This window comes from Ruditapes philippinarum, unplaced genomic scaffold (assembly GCF_026571515.1).
Source record: "Ruditapes philippinarum isolate M1 unplaced genomic scaffold, ASM2657151v2 ctg587_1_1_1_1, whole genome shotgun sequence".
NCBI classification, from domain to species: Eukaryota; Metazoa; Mollusca; class Bivalvia; order Venerida; family Veneridae; genus Ruditapes; species Ruditapes philippinarum.
Genome location: NW_026860903.1, coordinates 66282 through 93057, shown reverse-complemented (window position 1 = coordinate 93057; position 26776 = coordinate 66282). Strand labels below are relative to the sequence as shown.

Genomic DNA, 26776 nt, shown 5'->3' with positions numbered 1-26776 from the left:
ATTGGCAAAAAGAACATTTTTTTGAGATGAAAAATATGAAAAAACTTTGTTGTGAACATTGTTTGAACCCATTTCTTATTGGTTGGTAGTTCCTGTTATTTAAAAATAATGCAAAAAAAACCAAATGATTTAAGATTAGCTGTGACACAAAATCATAGGTTGCAAACAACATAGATGTAGTTGAATTAGGGATTAGAACAACTTTACGCAAGAAACCCAAGAGGGCATTCGTCTTTCATGTTATAATTCCTGTTAATTCATCTACCAGAGAATGATTTGTGTCTGAAAATCTAAATTCTAAAATAAGAGCATTGTTTGTTCCAGCTAAATAAATCTTAACCTTGTTATCATCAAAGATTATAACTTTGTTATGTAACTGATAGTAGGGAAATCATGTTACAATATTGTGATATTTTCATTGTAAAGGCACACCTTTAGTGAATTTATCAAATAGAATAGAAAAGAATATGACATGAAATTATGCTATGACAGTTAAAGCTACATTAAATAAATTTCATAAAAAAAATAATAGCTACATTTTGTTAATGAAATATGTTCATATCAACTCCCATTCTTATTTTGGTGTTCCAGACAACCAAAATGAGTTTTATTAAGCTGTAAAATCTACAACCTCATTGTGGGGAAAATTGGAAGTACAATTTCTATTTTGCATGAGAAATCTCCGCCTTTTGGTCATCTGTACATCAATAGAAATATCAAGAAACAGTTTTAAGTAGCAGTCCGAATGTAACGGTTAATTTCTGCATTTATATTAGGGATGTTTTCATACAAATTCAATATTTTTCTGAAGATGATTATTTTTGTAAATGACAGCGCTAATGTACCATGAAACTAAAATGGTTGAAAGTTTGTTTGCGCACAAGAATATCTCATAATTTGCTGTGATCCACATGGTTACAATTGATTTTACCATTGTGATGTAGCACATACACAAGCTAATTATACAAGTCTTCATTTGCATGTTAAAATTCGTATACAAACTTAAGTGTTACCATGGGGTTTTTCCTTTTAAAATCATAACTTATGAACAATTTTAATGAGATTCACAACAATACTGTTAATAATGGTAACAAAACTATAGAATGCTTGGTTTGTAAGCCGATGGAAAAATATGTTAAGATATTTTAGTAAATGTAGCTTTAACATTGTTCTTTGAACATATTATCATCAAACTGGTTTAAATCATATTTGCTGAGTGGTTAAGGTCGTTAACTTCAAACCACTTGCCCCTCACCGCTGTGGGTTTCGAATCCGACAGGGATTTGGGATTTTTCCCATGTGAGGAAAGCACCACTAGCTTACAGAACGGCCGTGGTTTCTACTCAGGTACCCTCATGCCTGAATAATGCAACGGAAGGGCCCACCTGAGGTCTTCCTCCACCAGTAAAGCTGGAACACTGCCAAATGACCTATACTGTGTCGGTGTGATGTTAAACCCAAACAAACAAATCTTTCTTTTTTTTCTTAATTCAAACAGTGACTTTTTTTGTGAACTCAGTTTTATGAAAATAATTGTTTGAATTTTAGATAAATAATTCTACTTGTGGACAAAAGGTATGTTTCTGTACATGCATGAAGTGTGTGTTTGCCCCTAGTCCCAGTTGTTGTTTTGTCTCATATGATAAAGATTTCTTATAAGTTCATTTGAAATCATTGTAAAAATTGGGTTAAAAAGCAACATTACTATCAAATAAATATTTTAGATTAATATAATCATGAAGAATATTTTGGGTTTTTATTTTTATTTGGTTTGGGAAAATCATGTTGTCTAACTATGCTGTTGTAATTTGTAAACTTTTGTCCACAAGATGGAATATAATCATGTACCAGATTTTATTTATAACTTTGTTGTGTGCTATCTGTTTTGCTATGGTTATAATATTTAGACTTTATGTTGAGACTATTTAAGCAAATAAGATGAAATATGTACACACACAAAGGTTTTTTTTGCTACGATTTATATATTAACAACAAACAAACAATAAAATAAACAAAAAAAATAAACAAAAGAAAAAATCGGAAACTCAACTACTGTATAGTTCTTATGGAGTCATTCTGGAAAGTTTTTATGTATTTGTTATAATAAAAGATATACAAATGTTTGTGTTACTATAATAGTCAATAGAAGTGGCTGAGAATTTAAGGAAATAAAGTGGGTTGTCTAAAATATAGTCCTAAAATTTGGTCTTATGCATCAGTTCATTAAGTTCAAGGAACTGATTATGCCATGTTGACTATTCTATGCAAATTTATGACTAATGTAATTGCAAATACACATGTATATAGTACATATAATTATCAAATTTTGGATAGCCTGGACTTGCCTTTCTTCTTGTCAGTTTTGTTTGATATTTTGCTTTTATTTTAGATATTAGTTCAGGCTTACATTTTTCTTTTGTGGAAGTATATATGTGTGGTTAAATTTGTGATGCTTTGAGGCGTAGCTGATTATTTTTCCTGTAATAGAGACCGTAAAGGCATTTCAGTTGTGATGTATCTGTGATTATTGTTATAAAATTTGAATAGCAGTAAGTAATTGTTTGATGAGTAGATGTAACCTAAAACCAGAAATTAAATGTGAAATTGCCAAGTTACTTGCTTTTACTTTTGTTGGATGTATTAAAAAGTAGCTAGGATGAGGATTGATCATGCAAAATACATTGTTTTTTTGGAATATTGAAGTTGTTCAGCGGTCAGCAAAATTATGGCTTGTAACTCAAACTTATATTGCTTACAAAATTTTAGATCAATGATTTCCTATGTTGAATGTTATGACTCTCCTCTAGGATTTGGAAATTTATATATTTTGTCTTTTTCAGAATTTGACAAGTTTTTAACAGACCGAGCTTCTGCAGCCAGCACTTTACCCTCCATATCTGCACAGACAGGAGCACAGCAAAATAGAAGGCAGTTACAGAAAGATGATGATGATAATCCAATGTTTGCCTTGTAGTGATTGCTTTATACCATACCTGAACTTTATCTTATCTTCATAATTAAAGAGTACCTGGCTGGTTCCAAACTTATAACCTATTGATATAAGACTATAAGGTGACCAGCTATGTTATTACACTTGTCATGAAGAAATAAAAACAGAGGGAAAAAGATGTTTTTAAGTTATATAGTGTCCAGCACTGGTCACTTGTCAGCATCTGTTCATTATGAATGTACATCCATGTTATTTGTTTCTTTTAAAGTCACATAAATGGTTTTTGTATTTCATTTTACTTGTTATAGAGTTAACAAAACCTTACAGAATTTAAATCTAGGATTATCTGTACTTCAGCATTAATTGATTGATTTCAGGTGTATGTTAAAACTAAAATTTTTTTTGTTTTATTTTGTTTTCATGCCAGATTGTTATTCTCAGTTATAAAATAAGTAAAGATTTGTGGTCTATACTGTAATAAACTGGCAGATAGATGTCACGTCAGTGTAACAGTACAGTTGACCAGTTTTGTATTTAATGGTGTAATTTTGATATAATTTATTCTGGAAATAAAATAGGTTGTGCGGATCAAATATGCAATATTTAATCAAATCCTTTAATATGAAATAAACAACTTGGTAAATTAACAGAATATCATTTAATCTGGGTCATTCAAATTAAGAATTATGTCTCCCCCACCTCGGGGGGGAGACATATTGTTTTTTGCCCTGTCCCGTCCGTCAGGTCCGTTGTAGCCGAACCGTTACCGTCCCCGATCAGTTCCGGTCCGTCAGTCGGTCCGTTCCATTCTTTAGTTTCCGGACGATAACTAGAGTTCCTTTTGACCTACAGCTCTCAAACTTCATAGGATGAATGGTCTTATAGAGCTGATGATCCCTATTGTTTTTGGGGGTCAGTAGGTCAAAGGTTAAGGTCACACTGACCGTTGGTCAATTCTCGTTTCCGGATGATAACTAGAGTTCCTTTTGACCTACAGCCCTCAAACTTCATAGGATGATTGGTCTTATAGAGCTGATGATCCCTATTGTTTTGGGGTCAGTAGGTCAAAGGTCAAGGTCACACTGACCGTTGGTCAATTTCTCGTTTCCGGATGATAACTAGAGTTCCTTTAGACCTACAGACCTCAAACTTCATAGGATGATTGGTCTTATTGAGCAGATGATCCCTATTGTTTTTGGGGTCAGTAGTTCAAAGGTCAAGGTCACAGTGACCGTTGGTCAATTTCTCGTTTCCGGATGATAACTAGAGTTCCTTTTGACCTACAGCCCTCAAACTTCATAGGATGATTGGTCTTATAGAGCAGATGATCCCTATTGTTTTTGGGTCAGTAGGTTAAAGGTCAAGGTCACAGTGACCGTTGGTCAATTTCTCATTTCCGGATGATAACTAGAGTTCCTTTTGACCTACAACCCTCAAACTTCATAGGATGATTGGTCTTATTAATCAAATGATCCCTATTGTTTTAATGGTCAGTAGGTCAAAGGTCAAGGTCACAGCGACCGTTGGTTAATTTCTCCTTTCCGGATGATAACTAGAGTTCCTTTAGAACCTACAACCCTCAAACTTCATAGGATGATTGGTCTTATTGAGCAGATGATCCCTCTTGTTTATGGGCTCAGTAGGTCAAAGGTTAAGGTCACAGTGACCATTGGTCATTTTCTCATTTCCGGATGATAACTAGAGTTCTTATCAGTGAGGACATTTAACTATTATTGATATATCAGTGATATATCAGTTGTCTGGTTTTATATACTCTGTTCTTTTATCTCCATTTCCATTCCTGTTTCCATTCACAGTTATTCTCAGCAGTGGGGGAGACATGCGCTTTTTTACAAAAGCATCCTCTAGTTCTATTTAAATTCGAAGTTGTACAAATGGTGAAAGAAATATTATGTATATGTATATATATTGCTACTTGGATTGAGAAATATGTTTTAGACCAAATATTTTACAAAATTTCAACACACCAACTGCTTTCATGTATGATATAAAAAGATTTAATTACATAGAAAACAATTGATATTTACTCTATATCCCAAATATTTATTGACCGGGGAATTTGAGCCGCGTCACGACAAGACCAACATAATGTGTTTGCAACCAGCATGGATCCAGACCAGCCTGCGCATCTGCGCAGTCTAATCAGGATCCATGCTGTTCGCTTACAAACCCTATAACAGGAAGAGAAACTGATAGCGAACAGCATGGATCCTGATCAGACTGCGCGGATGCGCAGGCTTGTCTGGATCCATGCTGGTCGCAAACCCATTATGTTGGTTTTGTTGTGACGCGGCTCATTTATTTTGATGTAATCAGAAAATCATTATAGTGCCATTGTGAGGGTTTGATTCATAACTTCTGATCTGTCTGTCTATCTGTCTGTCTGTCATCATTACATTTATATATCACACTCTGTAACACTAATAAATTCAGTCATTTCTTGCTGAGGTATTTCAATACAGTTTTTATTGTTAATGTCTTAAAACTTCTATTTTTGTATAGATAAATGCAGGGAAGAAAGCTTATTATATAAATTGAGATCAAAGGGTTTACCTAGTAAGCAAAGCAACTACTTTCTGTTGTTTAGAATAATGATTTAGAAATACTGTTACTTATATTACTAATGAAATTTTTTTTTGGTAATGTAAGAATTATTTTGGTGAAGAATTGTCTGTTTTTATTTTTTTTTATATTCATAATTATTTTTCTTGCTTTATGTTAAAAAAATGTAAGTCAAAATGGAAGGACATTAGATTATCATGAAAAAAATGTAAGCAGCAAATATATGTTTCCAAATTTTGTTTTCAGTGAAAACATTTAGTGATTTTTAGTTACATACACTGGGGGCATGTCAAATACTATGTATTATTTAAAATTAATGATTTATTTAATGATTATTTCTTTGGAATATCAGGTCTGATATTTTTCTTGTGTTTTAAAGGCATAATACACAAATTTGCTTGATTTGTAGAAGTTTGCATTACTATGGTTGTTAATCAAGATTAAGGTTTTTCTTACAAGTTAATCTGCAGAGAGGAAATTTAATATAATGTAGCACTATAAGAGAGGGGAAATTATTACATTTATTAATTTTCAATATAAACAAATGACCAAATGTCAAACCAAACAAGATGAAGTCATTTTTCATTTATTATTATTCTTGTGTTTTATTATTGTGGTTAAAGATTAGATATTATTTTGATGGTGCAGTTATTTTATATATTGTTTAGTTGTTGTCTGAGTTGCAATATTTTGTTGTCAGTTAAACTAATTATTCTCTGTTACAGCTTTTCTTTACAGTAACCATGCTATATTACTTAAATGGACTTGTCCATATTTTATTTTGGAAGAATTCATTCCTCATTTGTAGGGAAATCATGATCAGATGACATGTATGATCGGATGATCTTTGTCTGTACTGGTTGCCTGGGTAAATTCTGTTGCTGCTTAGTTGGCTAAGGGTTTATAAATTTATATGCATACATAATATAATGTTCTGGTTTTTTTTTTGTAGACCACTTATGTATTATTGATAATATACATTGCAGAATGATGAGAAAAATATGTTGGAAAAAACTTTGATTTTTTAGTTTTGTTTTCTGTGCTGTTACATGTAATGACTTATTATGCTTATAGTCAAGGTACAGACGCTGTTTTGTTTTCATTATGCTTTTATCATTTATATTTTATTGCTTCGAGTGGAAAGGAAAACAAAGGAGTACAAATCATGTAAAAAATTACTTTGTTTTGTATTTTAAATGATTAAAGTGACATTATGCATGCTGAGTGTACAGGTTAAAGTAAAAAAAATAACTTCACATTTTGCTTAGTCATTTACAATTTTATGTTTTACTTCACATGTATTCCCATGTGACTTATGAAAAATTCTAGAAATATCCTTCACATTGTGTCGTTGATGTTAAACTTAAAAAATGAGTGGAGCAGTCTTTTTATAGTTTAGGCAAAGGTTATATTTTATCTTTTAATAAATTTGAAAAAAAAAATCAATTATTGGTTAATAACCGTTATTATATAATAGTCAATCTTTTGAAATATATAATTCATTCAGCTAAAGTTGGCAGCGAAAAAAATTAAATGAGTATAATGTCATTTTAATTTTATTATTGTTTAGTTTGTGGTAATACAAAATGTATTGATATATTTATTGATAATTACTGGTATCTAGTGAATTATAAAGAACATGAAAATAATTGGTGATTTACTTACTGTTAAATTATTATGTCAATTAGTCAATTATTTAGAAATAAGTTGATTATAGACCAAAAATCATATGTGTTTGTTCTGCTAGTGTATTTATTTTCATAAAAAACGTTTAGATAGATTGCTTTAATTCTAGCCATGTTGAAATGTTTTTTGCAATGAAAGAATATTTGTTTAGCTAACATTGGCATTTTAGCTTATAATATTTATAGATCATCAGGTGTCCACCATCTAATTATCTTTTAAACTTATTACCAGTTATGATAAAACATTACAGGTACGATATTGCCAACATCTGATCAATGTCATATGGCAGATATTCCCTTGCTATATAAGAGAACAGTTTGGGTCCCATTAGTTAAGTAGAATCAAATCTTTCCAGTGATGTTGAAACATATTATAGGGAGAGATAGTTGATTTAGCTAATGTTCGGTCAGTGGTCAATGCTTTCTGACCATATATTTAATCATTTACACAGGGATATCCTGAAGTATTCTTACACTTATAAAACCTATGAGGTCACCATATGACTTAAACAAAGTCTTTTAGCTTTAAACACAAGAAAGGTAATTAATCCTATTATAAATACGTTTATATACAGGTGATAACTGAAATGTCAGTCTCAAGTATGCATAGACAGCCCACTTAGCCCTTTTGAGCAGCTTATTTTTGCTTTATTGAGGAGCTTTTTAATGAAACGGTCTATTTTAAAGATACAGTCTTTGAATCATGTTTTAAAAACCTTATACAAATTTGATAACAAAATATCAATTGAAGTTCGTGTGTTTAATTTTGTTAGAACTTCAGTAGGGATAATGTTAGAACTCACTATACTGTACTCTCACTGTTGATGTCACTTTGTGATAGGTGTTCAAACTATTGTGATAAATAACCTGTTTCGTAGTATCACATTATTCTGTGTCCTTCGATATATTGCATGAAATAAATATGAACAACCAACTTTCATTTTGTATTCATTGTTATTTTAGTCACATTACTTTATCAGTGAATCTTTCACCCATTCTTGTCACTTTAGACCTATTTCTAAAGCACCTCTATTTATGACATTTGACAAGTAACCCCCAATAAAGTTAAATAGTTAAATGAAAATTAAAATATTATATTTGTAATTTTATTTCTGCTGGGAAGTTAATAAGCCTACCACTTAATTACCTTAGCTTTCTATCTGGGTATGTATACAACAGGCCAACATGTCCAATCTTTACTTTCTACGTTTAAAAACTACTGGATTAGACGGATCATTTAATGCTGGTAAAACTGAAACTTATGTGAGATAGCACTCTTGAGTTTAATGGCAGATCATGATATGTATTCAGTTTATTATGAATAATATTTGAGAAAACGCCCCAGAATGCTCCATGTACCTTTATTTTACAAAATTTCTGGAGGAACCGCTCGTATCTGTCTCCACTGAGTTACAAATGTACTTTCAAATTAGAATTTCACAAGAATGTCAAAATATTGAAATGTGTCAGTCAGTGGTACATTAACAGTGCGCTATTTTAAGAACAAGTGGTTATGTTCTCAACTATCGCGCTTTAGATATGCGATTACATACATAATCAAATAATTATTAACATATATTTGATTTTTTACAAAACAAAAAAAGATGTTTTACTGATAATGAATGTGCAATTTAAAGCTGAATTATGAAACATACAAATGAGTTTGACATGCGTTATTTTAGCTCACCTGAGCACAGTGCTGAGAGGGACAGATATTTGGCCTGTAACATTTCCGTGTGGTCCTCTATAAAAGACATATAAATAGCCACACCCTAGGGATCCCTTAGTTTACGTAGGCTCATTAAGTAAGTATTTTTAGTCTTTTACGAAACTGATATGACAGAAACTTAGATATTTGGCATGTAGCATCGTCAAGTTGGTCTATATAAAGTTAAATAAATCATGTCCTTTGGGTCAAAATTGGCTGCATTCCGGGCTTTACTTAAACTATATAGACATGTATGGTTAAAAAACTAAAAAGACTTGTCCTCATAAACTACAATGCCCAGAGCTTAGATATTTGGCATGTAGTATCACTGTGGTCATCTACAAAAGTCATATAAATCCTGTCTCCGGGGTCAAAAAATGGCCCCGCCCGGGGGTCACTTATTTAACAATTATGCAGCTTAGCGAAAAAATGACAAACCCAATGTGACCTCATTACTGGTTTAAACCTGTAAGGTAAGCAATCCCAGGCCATCATTGTATACTAAAGTATTCTTTGTTGACTTTAACCTTCATATTTGTTTGATCCGACCATTATTGGTTTTTTTTATAAATCCTATTTCAATATATACACCTCTGATATAAACCTATAATTATAAAGAACGATTTGAAGTGCTACAACTTTTTGAAGAAATACGGATTATTATAAAGCAGATTTTAGAAGGTATTCTCAAATTGTTTTTATTCCTAATTACAAATTTATTGATATTGAACTGTTGTTGAATGTGTCAAGAGAATAATTACATTGCATTTAGTCAATGTTAATGTGTCTGCTAAGTGAAACAATGTATTCTGGTGATACGTATGTATTTACAAGTAAAATTAAAACGTAACAGAACGAAATTTTGGTAAAGGCGATGTTCATTTTCAGTTGTTGGTTAACATAATGTATCATACAAAGTATACAAAAAAATCACAGAATTAAAAATAGAGATTATAATTAGGTAGATTGAAAGTGACAGCGGGGAATAAAAATTGGGAAAGACTGAGTCTATAATGTTGTTTAAGATTTAAGGATCGAGATCAGGATCAAATTAAATAAAAAATCTAATATTCTTCATTATTTATCCCAATAAAATTAATATTTGATATCAACTTGATTAAATTAAACTTAAAATAGCATGTTTATAAAATTTTATAATAAATGTGTTGTTATTAACAAAAAATGATGAAAAACTTTGGAATCACCTAAAAACTATTTTTTCCATGTTAACATGTGGTCTTTCACCTAATTTTGGTGAAAAATTGTTGTTTTGTCACATTTATAATTTTTTTAGTTAACCCTTTCCCCCATGAGCATATTGTGAAAAAAGCCGTTTTCACTGAAAAGCCTCCTGTTACAAGTTCAAACTGCTATGAAACTATGAAAAATGCTTCAATACTAATCAAACTTGGCACAAATGTTGACTGGACCATTGCCTTTGTAACGACATGCTCAGTCTGAAATTTCCTGTTACCATGCCAACGAGGGGACATCTCAAAATTGCCAAAAATCACTATTTTGCCTCGATTTTTTCCATCAAAATTTATTTCAAAGTGCTGCAACTTCTCAAGGGATTGGGATAGAGTCAAAGGCTTTTCAGCGTTGGTTACACGTTACATTATGATCGACCTGGGGTCATTTTTAACCTCTCACAAGTCCAAAATTTTCTTGGCGATGAGGGGGACTCCGCCCCCTTCTAATCCCCCTAACAGAAGGGGGCACATCCCCCTTCTGGCAACCCCCTGATGTATCTTTTGGATGGGGGAAGGCGCCGAAAAAGTGCTCAATTTTTTTACCAACATTTCTCAAACGAAAACATGTGTTTGGGGCCCAAATAGGACATTTTTCACTATTTGAGGCCTGAAAAAGGGGGGGGGGGTCGAAAGTGCGTTGTTTCGCGTATATATGAGGTAAAGGGTTAATCAAGATAATTATTGATATTTTTATAGTTGATCCAAATATTCTTCCTGATTCTAAAATTAATCCTTGTTGATTATTTTTGTATTTGATTTGCTATTTGTCGAAATCATCCCTAAATTTAGGCTTGTTTCTGTGCAAATCAGCATTTTTCAAATTTTGTTTAAGTACTATTTAATTTAAAAAATACTTTCAATTTTAGTTTAAAAAAAAAAGAAAAGAAAATCAGGATCATTTGATCCTGATCCTAATCTTTTGTTAGTGATCACGTTGGGGACGGCGCAGACATGCGTATTGAATAACCGTCTTTCTGTTACCTAAATATAACTAATATAAAGACATTAATAATTGTAATGAAACTTCAGATATTTGTTTTTGAGCCTCAGTTAAGTTAGGATGAACTTATCAAAGAAGAAAAATCAATATCAAAACTAAATTTTGATCTATCATTAAACTCATAAAACTATTTTTAAAAACTAAATTCTAATCTATCATTGAACATAATTTAATACTGTAGTTCTAACAGTCATACCATTTTTGTAATATAATGCTAGTTTACATAGCTCTTTTCTATTATTACTTTGCAGCAATGCAATAAATGTGTACATACTGGGGTTAACAAAATAATATCTTTTAATATAAAGGCTACGTATATTTGTATAACATGGGCATATTAAAACAAAATGAAATTCATCTTCTAAATCTCTTAAAGAACAACATTGACAGTAGCGTTCATTTTACCGATTGAGCTAACCATACGGTCAAAGGGGATTATTCTTTAGTGTGGTGTATCATTTTAAAAAGGAGAATAAAGTTATGTTTCAATTTTCTATTTTCGACCAGAATGTTATTCAATATTCTGACTTCTGCTTCACTGGTTTATTTACAGTATAATCAAATACAGTGAAAGACTTCAAAACTTGTTTTGTTTTTGTTAAGCTGGTATAACCATAAATAAACTTGAATAGTGTTGATTACAAATGTGGAATATCTGTAACGCGATGTTTCAATTTTCTTTACATGTTGTTTAGTCATTTATAACAAATATTTGTATGAACTTAAAAGGTTTATAACTTTATAAATAAGCTGTAATGTGTAAAATTAATGTACTTTTTTATCAAACAGTAGTATAATAATTGAGATATTACAGAGGTCACAAAGGAGAGCTTATCGCCGAATTCTGCTCTATATAAATAGCAAGTTTGTAGACTTACGATGGTACATAAGACAATTTTTATTCCGGTAATACTCGGCCATCTTAGTCAAAGATCTAATTTGCCAGTTTCGTCCATGTGATATTGATGAACAATTCCTATATTTTAGGTCATTACATACTTCTTGCTGATGTTACTATGTCTTTCATTTTTTCTTGGCCACACTGCAAACTTCCATTGAATTCAATCAAGCACTAATATTATTCTTTTGTCCTTTTAATGAAAGAGACAGAAAACTTCTTTAACACAAGTGTTTAAGAAAATTGACAAAGGTTTCGGGAAAGAAAATAAAAGAACACAAAACAATGAACGTCTTTAAAAGAAACTGTGCAAAATTGTAAAATTATTTATTAAGTCGGTTTATTTAAAAAGAAAGAAAATAAGTATTTTATTGTAGTACTTATTTGAATAACGTGACGTGAAACACGTGTTCATGTTGTGTTTCAGATAAACAAGATGTCGTCATATCCTCCGCCTCCTCCGCAGTATCAGCCACGTAAGTAATAATAATAATAATAATAATAGATTCTAATAAAAAAAATTAATAATAATAATAAACAAAAACAACATGCTAATTTTATTCAAACATGCTACTTCATAAATTTGTATATATACATTTTCTGGTTCTATTTTTCGTTTACACTCAGCTACTATATATATAAGATCTGTATCATTAAACATTTTGTTATACACTGTGTTAAGTTTGAACATACTTATTCCCATTAGAATTCATATTATATTAACAAATTGACTGGATGCCCTGTTTAAAACAGTCGGGTATTCTAAAATCAGTCGGACGGGGATGAAGTAACAATGACGTCGTATATTATATAATTAATTATATAAGATAAAAAGAACAAAATAATATCTTTTAAAATAATATAAAGGCTACGAATATTTGTATAACATGGGCATATAAGAACAAAATGTAATTCATCTTCTAAATCTCTTAAAGAACAACATTGACAGTAGCTTATTTTCTTTGTATTCTATTTCTAGCATATCTACCAGTATGTATTCTTAAGCTGTGTGTAGAAGTTCCCTAATCTAGTAACAGCTGATATTAACAGGCAAACTGTCTGCTGAGCTTAAAATTTGAACGTACATGTATTTCAAAATTTTAATTGTATTTGATCGCACTACTTTACTCTTATGCTGTCGATTATGCATTTTATTTTTCATTGTTTGCATTAATGCGCTCATTTTATTTTTCTGATCTCCATAGAATAAGGTACACCTCAATACTACAGTTTAATACTATAGGTCATACTAATATTTAATAAAACAAAATACAAACATATATTCAGACATTAAATGAAGACAAAATATTGTACTCATCAGGATCATTTTAGTTGATTAGTCCAACTTATTGTACTACGCGATGAGATATTGTGCTCCATATCTCCTATCTAGAACCAGAACAAAAAATTTGAGCCGCGTCACGACAAAACCAACAAAGTGCGTTTGCGACCAGCATGGATCCAGACCAGCCTGCGCATCCGCGCAGTCTGATCAGGATCAATGCTGTTCGCTATCAGTTTCTCTACTTGTAATAGGGTTGGTAAGCGAACAGCATGGATCCTGATCAGACTGCGCGGATGCGCAGGCTGGTCTGGATCCATGCTGTTCGCAAACGCACTATGTTGGTTTTGTCGTGACGCGGCTCAAATATCTCGTTATCTAGCTTTGGTACGTCAATATATTTTGATTAAATAGCTTATATAATTATCCTTATATAAATTAGATCCTTATATAACTATCCTATAGCTTATATAGTTCACAATACTACTTCATATATTTGGAATGTTTATATAAATCTTGATGCAGTTATTTTATCTACAGAACCTAATCAAGTAAACCCCCAAGCCTATCCTCCGCCTTACGGACAGCCGCAGATTCAGCAGCAATCTAACGTGGTAGTCATATCCCAACCTGGTGTGCCACGTGGCACTGGAAATTGTCCACATTGTGGTGTAAGTCAAATGCTTATTATTTATCGTGTTATTTTCTAGTTGATAAATATTTGGAAATACATATCGTTGTGCCTACGAAAAATATATTTGAAGTTCGGTTAGTAATGGATTTTTTTTTAAATTCCTATGATATAAAATGTTTAAGGACAAAATCTAATATTTTTTCAAATGTTGGTCGTTCATCTTTTATCAAAATGGTTCTCATGACTATTTTCAATATACCCTTTAATGCAATTTCGTTTTCTTTGCTAACTTTTTACTCCTTTTTAAGATATACATGTACCGTTTTTGATTTTCTGATAATTTCAAAAAGGAGTTTCCTCAAGGATATATGCAACATAACACATAAAATATATATACACGACAATAGAAGAACAAACGAAATGTAACTACATAAAGTAGAATAGAATGTAACATGTGATATAACATAATTATCTATAAGTATAATTATGCAATATATATATAATGTAAAATAATAGAAGATTATATGTAAGATAATAGAAGGATATATGTAAGATAATAGAAGGATATATGTAAGATAATAGAAGGATATATGTAAGATAATAGAAGGATATATGTAAGATAATAGAAGGATATATGTAAGATAATAGAAGGATATATGTAAGATAATAGAGGGATATATGTAAGATAATAGAAGGATATATGTAAGATAATAGAGGGATATATGTAAGATAATAGAGGGATATATGTAAGATAATAGAAGGATATATGTAAGATAATAGAAGGATATATGTAAGATAATAGAAGGATATATATAAGATAATAGAAGGATATATGTAACAAAATAGAAGGATATATATATAAGATAATAAAAGGATACATATAACATAATAGAAGGAGATATATATATATATATAAGACAATATCATCATCGGTGTTTGAATTTGTGAGAACTATTTACACACTGCTAGGATTTTTCATTTTTACTGTTATTTTAATTTCAGATTGGTTTTGTGAAAACTAACTACACACTGCTAGGATTTCTTATTTTACTAATATTTTTCCCGATTGGAATTATATGCTGTCTCCTGATGACAGAGAAACGATGTTCACATTGTGGAGCCAAGTATTAAAACATGCCCGTCACTCATCCATATCAAATATCATGTTACATCTCGAGACCTTACAGCTTCCATTGTCAACAATTAAGATAAATGGCTGTGAAGAAATCTTTGAGATTTTAATAGCCCCAGTTTCAACTTCTTCAACATTTTACAATCAACAAAGAAAGCTAAATGTATGATACCATTTTTGACTTCTATTTATTTGTTAACCAATCAACAGAAAATAAATATCGATGTTGTGGAATCTTTGAGATTTCCATGATATTTTAGTCATCCGTAAAACCATTTATCATTTTACAATCGAAGATTATGTGCCATGACTGTAGAGAAATCTTTATGATTTCTATGAACTTATATGAGACTTCTGAGAAACTATTAATCAAATCAATAATTGAAGATTAAGTTCAATCAACAATTTGATACCGGTAGCTAACACTGTAACATTTTTTCTGTGATTTCCATGATGCAGATATTCTAGATTTTCTATGGCTCAATGAAATACATATATTCAAGATTCCTAACACCATAAGAGATTTCAGAATTCTTAGACGTCATTTCCTCATTTCCTTGTTATTTATCAACTGATGATGCTTATTATTAAAGCTAAAAGTATTTTGATAAATTGTGTTGGTTTTGATCTATGTATCCTAACCCCTTTGACACTATGGGAGATTTCAGATTTTTTTGTGACACCATGATGTATTTGTGACACAGTTCACGGAATTTGTGAAAGCAATCAACAAGCTTTTTTAAAGAAATGACTGTAGAACTGGAGATTTTAATTACAACATCCATCAATCAATTGTAACATCACCAACAGGGTTTGTGTGCCTTAAAACGTTACACAATGATGTACAATATAATGGCTCTGGATCTAGCGTTATGTATGAGATTTCAGGTATATCAATCAACATCGATTACAATCTAATATGCACACAAACATAAATGACTGAGCTTAATCCTTCACTTATAATCTATGTTAGGAGATTTGTGCTCTAAGTATTCTGGTTAAAATTTCCGTTACATCAATCATGTAATCAACTTTATACTTTGGTGGCTGATTTACGCCCTTCTTCGCCTCAAAATGCGAAAATACGAAGAGGTAATCATGTTGGACTTTGTCGTCTCTTCGTAGTTTAGGGGCACAAAACGAAAATACGACAGAACGAGGGCGAAAGTACGACACATAAAATCTGTCGTATATTTGCATTCCATCTGTCGTATTTATGTTTAAAATACAAAAATGAGAAATCACAGAGACAACATAGTATAACATTTTCGCTTTTCCGGATTGTTACATTTTCACATTTTCGCGTTCCGGTTGTACATGCGCACGGATACATCAATCTGAAAATACCTAAATGTTACAGCTAATGACATTTTTCTGTACCATTAGTTCATTGTTACGCGTTAAGTACTGTGAACTAAGAGAAGCACAGTATAATACAATATGATCTAAACACACTACTAGTATATTTATTGACAACTTTTTATGGATTTGAATTGTTTTCCTTTTATTGATATCCTTGTAATATTGGGAGTTAGCAGACAGAATGACCGTCAAGAGAGCTTGGTTTAAAAGACATGGAGTACGCCTACAACATAACATAATGAAATAATGAATAGAATAATGCTAAATATTATACATGTATATGAATTTTAAAATGCTATAACAGCCACTGAAGAAGGCTGAAGACCGGGAACTATGGCGACCAAATGTTTTCATATGTTTTTTTTATTATTAAATTAAATCATCAAACATTGTTTTTAACTTAATACAACATGCACTCTACGTAATCAAATGATGTATGTCTTACAAAACTCTAGTATAGAATTAACAGACATTATAAAATGTTTTCCCGTGAAAATACATATCGTCCTCAGAGTAAATATCTTATTTAAGATGAGTGGGCAGATTTGAAATAAAACCTGCCGTTCTATATAAAACAAGATTGTTTCAAAATTGGAAAATATGACAATCCTTAAAAAATCGGACAAACCTTATAGCATATGGTGACCGATCAGTCAGTCTGCAAACATTTGACGGACCGAAGCTGGTGGCTACAGCATCGTCCATAAACAGGCTCAATTAAACCGAGCCTGCAACATTTTCAATTTTGCCGTTTTGGACTTTCTTTAGGGATTCTTAATTTCTCTGAGAGATGGGGTGGTCACTAAAATGTTATAAGGCATGAAGAACTGTGTACTATTACTTATATTATGCAACTCTTGTCGAGAACGTATATAATGGAAAAAATCAACGAAGAAAGAAAGCATTGTTTAAACAAGGCATGAAAAAGCAACGCAGAAAAAGGCGTATAATTCTACAAAAGAGCTTAACAGATTAAACTACCCTTGACAGTCAACAATTAGGCCAGTCCTTTACAAATTTTGAAAAATAAAATTGTACTTAAATACCCGCCTTTTAAAAATGCATTTCAGTTCTAAAAATGAAGCAGCATTTTAAGTTTGAAGTCAATAAGTATGATGCTATAAAACAATGTGCTTCTCATTAATAAAATAATTTCAGCAGTTAACTACTGTTTTAGTTATGCCCAACACAGAGATAATAATAATTATAATATAATAATAAAGAAGTTACTTAACAAGAGAACTCATTTGAACAAGACATTGATCTTCCCAGAGGCTCTCAACAAGGAACAATATAAATTTAACATATTCAAACTATTAAAATACACAAATGTTACATACATGAGGCTATCAATTTGTATACACCGATGTGTGAAAATATCTGTAGTATAAAGATTTTAAATGGTTTACAGTTTAGCAGACTTGATAATCAGGAAGGCCGTCCAAATACAACGAAAGACTTACGAAATAGTTTAGTATTTGGCCCAGGGGTGTAAAGTTGAAAATCAGATGATGAACGCAAATTAAATAGTATGAAATATTGCAAAGAACATTAACAAAAATGTTATTATTCTGAGGAACACCAGTTCTTCTCAAAGTGATGTAAACCACATATGAAGTTTTAAGTTCCAATATGATAAACGACAGCCGGGCGGACAACGCCAAATCTATATCCCTCCGTCTTTGACGAGGGATAACAGAGATATATGTTAAAAAACTGCATTTTTTGATAGTCTTATAGCCTCAATTCTGTTAAATGGCTCAGGTGTTTGTGGAATATATAAATATGATATTGTTGAAACTTTAAATATATAATTGGTGTAAAATTGTGCAGATTATGGAGTTATTGGTAAATTAGCTTTGTCAGTTTTATATAAAAAGGAAGGTCTCTAAAGTTTTAGAACAAAATTGTAAACAATCATTATTTACCTGTATATAGCATGTACTTTGACCAGTTAGTCAATGGCAATGTCAAGTATAAATGATGTAGGGTTTTCATGTGTTAGAAAACAATAACAAGAGGGCCATGATGGCCCTGGATCGCTCACTTGACACAACCGCATCCAAGCAATGTCTTAAACAAGCATCATGGCCAAGTTAGATGACAACTGAGTAAAACATGTGACCTCTAGTGTGTTATAAAGATTGTTCCATATTTGGGCAATGTGACCTAATTTTTGACCGGACACGCCCCATATTCAAACTTGACCTAGAAATCATCAAAACAACCTTCCTGACCAATTTCCAGGCAATTTGGATTAAAACTGCAGCCACCAGAGTGTTAAAAAGATTTTTCTATTTTTAGCTCATGTGGCCTAGTTTTTGACTGGACATGAGACCTGAGATGACCCATCTTCGAACTTGACCTAGAAATCATCAAAACAACCTTCCTGACAAATTCAGAATGTTTGGATGAAAACTGCAGCCACTAGAGTGTTAACAAGCTTTTTCTATATTTAGCTCCTGTGACCTAGTTTTTGACCGAAGATGACCCATCTTCGAACTTGACCTAGAAATCATCAAAACAACTTTCCTGACAAATTTCCAGAATATTTGGATGAAAACTGCAGCCAGTAGAGACAGTGTTAATAACCTTTTTCTATTTATAGCTCCTGTGACCTAGTTTTTGACCGGAGATGACCCATCTTCGAACTTGACCTATATATCATCAAATAAACTTTCCTGACAAATTTCCAGAATATTTGGATGAAAACTGCAGCCTCTAGAGTGTTAACAAGCTTTTTTCTATTTTTAGCTCCTGTGACCTAGTTTTTGACCGGAGATGACCCATCTTCGAACTTGACCTAGATATCATCAAAACAACCTTCCTGACAAATTTCCAGAATATTTGGATGAAAACTGCAGCCTCTAGAGTGTTAACAAGCTTTTTCTATTTTTAGCTCCTGTGACCTAGTTTTTGACCGGAGATGACCCATCTTCGAACTTGACCTAGATATCATCAAAACAACCTTCCTGACAAATTTCCAGAATATTTGGATGAAAACTGCAGCCACTAGAGTGTTAACAAGCTTTTTCTATTTTTAGCTCCTGTGACCTAGTTTTTGACCGGAGATGACCCATCTTCGAACTTGACCTAGATATCATCAAAACAACCTTCCTGACAAATTTCCAGAATATTTGGATGAAAACTGCAGCCTCTAGAGTGTTAACAAGCTTTTTCTATTTTTAGCTCCTGTGACCTAGTTTTTGACCGGAGATGACCCATCTTCGAACTTGACCTAGATATCATCAAAACAACCTTCCTGACAAATTTCCAGAATATTTGGATGAAAACTGCAGCCTCTAGAGTGTTAACAAGCTTTTTCTATTTTTAGCTCCTGTGACCTAGTTTTTGACCGAAGATGACCCATCTTCGAACTTGACCTAGAAATCATCAAAACAACTTTCCTGACAAATTTCCAGAATATTTGGATGAAAACTGCAGCCACTAGAGTGTTAACAAGCTTTTTCTATTTTTAGCTCCTGTGACCTAGTTTTTGACCGGACATGAGCAATCTTCGAACTTGACCTAGATATCATCAAAACAACCTTCGTGACAAATTTCCAGAATATTTGGATCAAAACTGCAGCCACTAGAGTGTTAACAAGCTTTTTCTATTTTTAGCTCCTGTGACCTAGTTTTTGACCGGAGATGACCCATCTTCGAACTTGACCTAGATATCATCAAAACAACCTTCCTGACAAATTTCCAGAATATTTGGATAAAAACTGCAGCCTCTAGAGTGTTAACAAGCTTTTTCTATTTTTAGCTCCTTTGGCCTAGTTTTTGACCCGAGATAACCCATCTTCGAACTCGATCTGTATTTCATTGAGACAAACATTCTGACAAAGTTTGATGATGATCCAATCAAAACTGTGACTGCTAGACTGTTAACAACCCAATTGTTAGAGTGTTAACAAGCTTTTTCTATTTTTAGCTCCTGTGACCTAGTTTTTGACCGGAGATGACCCATCTTCGAACTTGACCTAGATATCATCAAAACAACCTTCCTGACAAATTTCCAGAATATCCAGTTGTCTCCCTTCACCCGCTTCCGGTGGAGGCCATTTTGTAAACAAAGTCAAAATATTTACAAAATCAAAGTTTTATGATATAAATAGACTATATATAAGCACAGACACGTAATATTACATTGGTACACCTCATCGATTATTGATCGCCACCATCTACGGTTCACCTACACACGTTTTATATTCTACATTCGACGTTGATCGTCAGCCAAGCAGTACTCCTCCCACCTACGCCACGTTCCATACCGGTTCCACACCAGCCCGATCGTCTTCTAGCTATTTGTTCACGTTTAAAAATTATTTATTAGTACATATACCTACTGTTTAGTAGCATATATAGTTAAATACTCCGTATTTAACTTATTTATATATTTGATCATTGATTAATAGGTCAACCATTATTTATTATTCTAGATAATTTGATTTTTGGTTCTTTTGGTTGACATACAAAATTATATACAAGGTCATATTGACCATTGGTGTGTTTGGTTTATTTACCTGACTAGTGAGCCACTCTGATTTTTTTTTTGTGTGTATATATGTAACAATCAGCTGTATATCATAATAAGAAAGTATATCATATACATAGTATATGTTTATAATTATAGTTTTAATTTATAAATAGATTTTTAAATCCAGTAAATATAAATATATTGATAATTGGCGGTATAACCGCAGTAATTGGCAAAAATGCCAGTCAAGGTGGCCCGTCACGGGCCATCGAGACATCACATGGACCTTTCGAGGGTCGTTGGTTGTGCTTTGGACCCTCGCAAGAACCATGAGATATCTTGCAACACGGCAGAGAACATAGGGGTCCTGAAAGGGTTAAGTAAGAAAATCACAGCGTTACCAATTAGGACCCTGGCCAAGGAGCTAAACAGCAAGATCAAAAATATTAAGAAGGCAACACCCTTGGCATCAGGTAATCTTCTGCTAGAGTTTGCTTCTCATGAAGCACTTGTTATTAGTATAAAAACAGGGAAATTTAAGCTGAATAATATATTGTGTGTAGTCACAAATATGCCGGGGGAGACAACATATGATGTTGTCATCCACGGCATATCCATGGAGGAGGACCTGTCAACACTCCAGCATAGGCTGGAGTTTGACAGGTCCAAGGGGGCATCCCTTGTTGCCGTGGATAGGCTTCCCAATAAGAAGAGGGAGCCGTCTACGGCAATCAAACTTACATTCGCAGGTGCTTGCCCCCTTGATGTGTACCTGAGGGAGGATGACCTAATCATAAAATACAAAACAGAAACATATGTTAGGCCTCCCACCAGGTGCTATCTCTGCCAGGGCTTTGGCCATATGGCCAAGTCCTGCAGGGGTAGCACTGGGTGCGGTAGGTGTGCCGGGGCCCATAATACAAGGACCTGTGGGTCTAAGACCATTAAATGTATAAACTGTGGCGAAGGACATAGCGCGGCATACACGGGCTGTGTCGCCTATTTCCGCGCCACAGCAATAACAGCCATTGCCCGGGCCAGGAAAGTGGGCTGGACTAAGGCCCAGCTTATACTGAAGGAGGAGGAGGCCATGATCAAGGAGGAAGATGATCGTGGCCTCCCCCCCAGGGACTCACCTCCTGCCACACCCCCATGCTCGCCTGTTAATGGCGAGCAGGGATGTTTGATCAATAAGAGTGTGGCAGAGGTGAGGACTCCTGATAGGGATTCGAACCTTCAACCGCATATTGGTAAAATTGGTAAAATTGATAAGAGTGGGAGTGGGGGTACTATTGAAGAACCCCCCTCCTCATCCACTCCCAACAACAGGGAGACCAGGGGGTCACCGCCGGTGGCAGAAGGGTCACCCATCACCACGGACGGTTTCTAAGGATCGGACCGTGAGTGACTGCGGGGACTTTGATGTCACCGACGAGGACTCCATGGTCTCCATGCATACCTCGTATTTAAATAGTCCCTCGAGGGACCCGACCCCGAGGGATACAAAATCTGTCTCTTTCCGGGCTAATGTCTATCCCTGACACACCGGTTAAGAGCATAACTATGGTTCCGTCATTGGCCAATAAGTCAGCCCAAACGTCACCGGCCAATCAAAAACATGTACATTTCAGATCTATATATGTTAAAAAAGACAATAATAGATCTGCAGAAACCAAATCGGTCTGCTTAGAAGATCTTGTAAGTTTGATTATCAGCATAATCAAAAATAAAAGCAGACCAGCCCATAACCGACAGGACACTTTTATAAAAAATGTCCTGTTAAACAAAATTTGGTTTCAAGTCCGAGCCCGAAAAAAATAGCCAATGATGGGACTGTGGATCTAAAAACAAAAACCCACAGGGCCTTGACATCCCGGGGGGCTAACATGTTAGGAGGGGGTATAAGGTCCCTGGCACCCCAGGTAAACTCAAGAAGGGGAGATCTTCTATAAGTAATTTTATAAAGTCTCCCCACAACAAGAAGTTTTCTCAACCGGCCCAGTCATGTCTAGATCTTTAAATATCTTTTCTCATAATATTCAGGGTTTACAAGTCAACACATACAGAAATAAAACACTTCATTGATAATAACCCTCATATTGATATTTTATGTATCCAGGAAACTAAAATGAACTCAAATAAAGAAAGATCACTTCCTGGATACACCCCTGAATATAAACACTTTAATAAGAGTGCCGTTGGTAGTCAAAATATAGCAGGAGGGTTAGCTATTTTTATAAAAAATTCAATTAACTATGAGGTCATTGCTGTGGACAACCCCATTAATTCAGTAGGGGAAGTGGCTTTTGAAAATACAGGCAATCAAAATACATTTAACAGGTGCCCCTTTAGTCCTGGTTAATATATATTCAAGGGGTGCAGACCAGTTATCACTGAGTAAAATAAATGATATCATTACTCAAGATAACAATCTACTTAATTGTGTGATAACTGGAGACTTTAATGCTCATCACCAAGTATGGGGGTCATCAAGAACAAATTATAGGGGAAAGGAAATTTGGTCATGGGTCGAAAACACGGGTTTAGTGCTCTTAAATGATGGCTCACCAAACTAGGTTAAATAAGGCTCATGGTTCATTGTCATGTATAGACCTTACCTCAGCCTCCAAAAATTTCGGCTTCTTTGCTTGGGGTGTAATAAATGATACAATGGGATCTGACCACTTCCCTTTAATTATATCACTAAATGCAAAAATCAATGAGAACCAAAATTTACCCAATCAAAAAAAATTTAATTATGAAAAGGCAGATTGGTCTACTTTTCATACATTATGTCAGGACATTACATATGAGGAAGTCTACAGTAATGACATCAATATATTTTTAGAAAATTTAACAGGTAAAATAATGGACATGGCTGGACTGGCTATACCGACCGTCACCCCCAGGGCAGGTGGGCACAAGTCTGTCCCGTGGTGGAATGAAAATTGTCAAAAAGCGGTACAGGAAAGAAAAAAATCTATAAACAAATTAAAAAAAATCCAAGCCCTGGAAATTTAACAACTTATGAAGTAGCAGAAGCCAACTGTTAAACATACTATATTACAGGCTAAAAAAGAAAAACTGGTCAGAGTTTTGTGAGTCAGTGTCCACTCAGAAATGTAGTGCAAAATTATTTTGGCAGAAAATTAAAAGAATTAAAGGCTCTGCTACAAATCCTGTACCATTACTAAAAATTAAATCAAAATTATGCTAAAACTCCCTTTGAAAAGGCTCAATTTCTAGTAAAGCACTACAAAACAGGTCTCCAGTGACTCAAACATGTTACCAGACACCTTAAGATACCAGGCAGAGTTTGAGTCACAAAATAAAAATATATATGAGCCGGGGGAAAATGACACGCCTTTAAATTTTACCTCTTACTATCACGGAATTTTTGGTCATGTTTGAATAAAAGGCGTGATTCCGCCGCGGGAAAGGATGGAATAACCTACCAGATGTTCAAGCACCTGCCAAGGGGGGTGCTGGACATCTGGCTCAGGTTGTACAACAAGGTGTGGGTTGAGGGGATTTACCCCAATGCTTGGAAGGAGGCATGTGTCATACCTATATACAAAAATGGCAAAGACAAAACAGAACCAAAATCTTATAGACCTATTAGCCTTACATCTCACACTCAGGGAAATTGCTTGAGGGAATGGTTAAGGCCCGTTTAGAATACCTGCTGGAATCAAAAAACATTATTAACCCTTTTCAGTCTGGATTTAGAAAGGGTAGGAGCACTTTAGACCAACTTGCTCGACTGCAACACGACGTGATCCTAGCAAAAAAACAGATCACGATCAGTGCTAGCTATCTTTTTAGACCTAACAGCAGCTTTTGATCTTACATGGCACTTCGGTATTTTATATAAGTTAAAAGAACATGGTGTGACAGGTGCCTGCTTCCAGTATTTAAGGTCTTTTCTAGAGGGCAGGAAAATATCGGTTCGAGTTGAGGTTTCAATGTCTGACATAGAGCCAGTGGAGCGTGTTACACCCCAGGGCTCGATCCTCTCGCCGTTATTATTCTCTATTTATTATTAACGGCTTACCAGAATCTCTCTCAGGTTCTGGTATGGTCATTAGCCAGTTTGCTGATGATTCCAGCACCTGGAAATCTGGGTCCAATTTGGTTAAGCTAGCCAAGGATGCACAAGCTGGCATGGACTCACTATGGGGATGGGCACAAAAATGGGGCTTTAAAATATCTGAAACTAAAACTGTGGTATTGTATTTGGTAATCAAAAAAAAGCACAATTTGAACGTATCTTAGGTGGTACACCCATTAAATTTGTTAAAACGGTCCGATTTCTAGGTTTACTTTTAGATGACAAATTAACATTCGGGCCGCATATCAATGATTTGGTCAACAGATGTAAAAAAGGATTTAAATGTTATGAGGATGTTAAAAGGCACTGACTTTGGGACTGATAAGAATAGCCTATTACTCCTATATAAATCCTTAATACGTTCAAAGATAGATTATGGTGCTCAGATCTATTCTTGTGCTAAGAAAAACACATTTAAATAAACTCGATACCGTACAAAACACTGCTCTCAGATTGGCCCTGGGGGGCCCTTCACCCCACACCAGCAAGGGACCTGGAGGTGGAGGCCGGTATAGTACCTCTATCATAAGGAGAATATCACAAACATTAAAATATTATACCCGGGTTCGAGCCTCTGCGACAGACAACCCGGTCCGAGGACTGCTGGGAAAAGGCCACTATACACTAAATAGGTTTAAAGACCCAGTCCTCCCTTTTGGTGCTGCAACGCAGGACCTGGCGGAGGAATGTGGTATTAAGGATTCAAAACATTGTTGAGAAGCGGCCCATGGAGGTTCCGCCGTGGACCCTAACCTTGCCTGAGGTCGACATTACGTTACAAGAAAAATGAACAAATCTGATTTGCCGCATCTCGCAAATACAGAAACAAAAATATTAATTAACAAATATATAGGTCAAAACACACATTATACAGATGGATCAAAAGACCCGGACTCTGGCAGGGTTGCCTCGGCTGTAGTAATACCTTCCATACAATATGAAAAAATTGATAGGTTAACTAATAATACATCCATCTATACCGCCGAGCTCCTTGCTATTAGAATGCTATGTGCTGGATTCAGGACAGTGATATAAACAAAGAGCTGTCATTTTCTCGGATTCACTTTCTTCACTGATTCTCACTGAAATCCAACAACAGTCAGTCGAGACCAGATTTATTAAATGAAAATAATTCTATTATATAATAAAGTCCTAAATGTAGGAAAACAGGTTACCATAGTTTGGTGTCCAGCACATATAGGAATCTCAGGCAATGAACAGGCAGACCAGGGCGGCCAAAAATGGGCTTAAAACCTCAACAATGTCACTGAATCAATCTCACTCTCCCCACTGAGATATATTCCAAAATAAAAAAATATATAGTTCATTTGTGGCAAACTGAGTCCAATTCATGCCAGGATCAGAGGAAACATATAAATAGCTCAGTGGGCTCAGTCGCCCAGTTCAATATTCAAATATTTTAAAAATAGATAGGGCCATAACAAGACTGAGGTTGGGCACAACCCTATTACCAGGGGATTCTGGTGTGTTATATCAGAAATGAGCCCAATTGTGCCCAATGTGGAGTGAGATATAATATATCCCACCTATTGCATGAGTGCGACCAGTTCAGGGACCATAGATATGAACTGCGGTCGGCACTTGGTGCTGTAGGTTTGGGATATAGCACACAAAATATTCTAAACCCACCAAAGAAATATTCAGTACATATTTTAAAGCTTTAGAGTTATTCAT

The 26776-nt window shown here is 34.0% G+C and overlaps 1 protein-coding gene across 1 annotated transcript; it reads left to right on the top strand.

The window, feature by feature from the left end:
- The first annotated feature begins 9459 nt into the window (after positions 1–9459).
- Positions 9460–15705, top strand: LOC132713825 (membrane protein BRI3-like). Its single transcript, XM_060696499.1, has 4 exons — positions 9460–9607; positions 12505–12553; positions 13900–14030; positions 14996–15705. The coding sequence occupies exons 2-4, from the start codon at positions 12514–12516 to the stop codon at positions 15122–15124; spliced, it is 300 nt and encodes a 99-aa protein (XP_060552482.1). The 5' UTR covers positions 9460–9607; positions 12505–12513; the 3' UTR covers positions 15125–15705.
- The last annotated feature ends 11071 nt before the right edge of the window (positions 15706–26776 follow it).

Bases quoted from the DNA above. Each gene is read 5' to 3' on its own strand.
- LOC132713825 (XM_060696499.1), top strand. From the start codon at position 12,514: ATGTCGTCATATCCTCCGCCTCCTCCGCAGTATCAGCCAC. The intron at 12,554-13,899 runs GTAAGTAATAAT...TTTTATCTACAG, and splicing joins TCCTCCGCAGTATCAGCCAC to AACCTAATCAAGTAAACCCC. The intron at 14,031-14,995 runs GTAAGTCAAATG...TTTTAATTTCAG, and splicing joins GAAATTGTCCACATTGTGGT to ATTGGTTTTGTGAAAACTAA.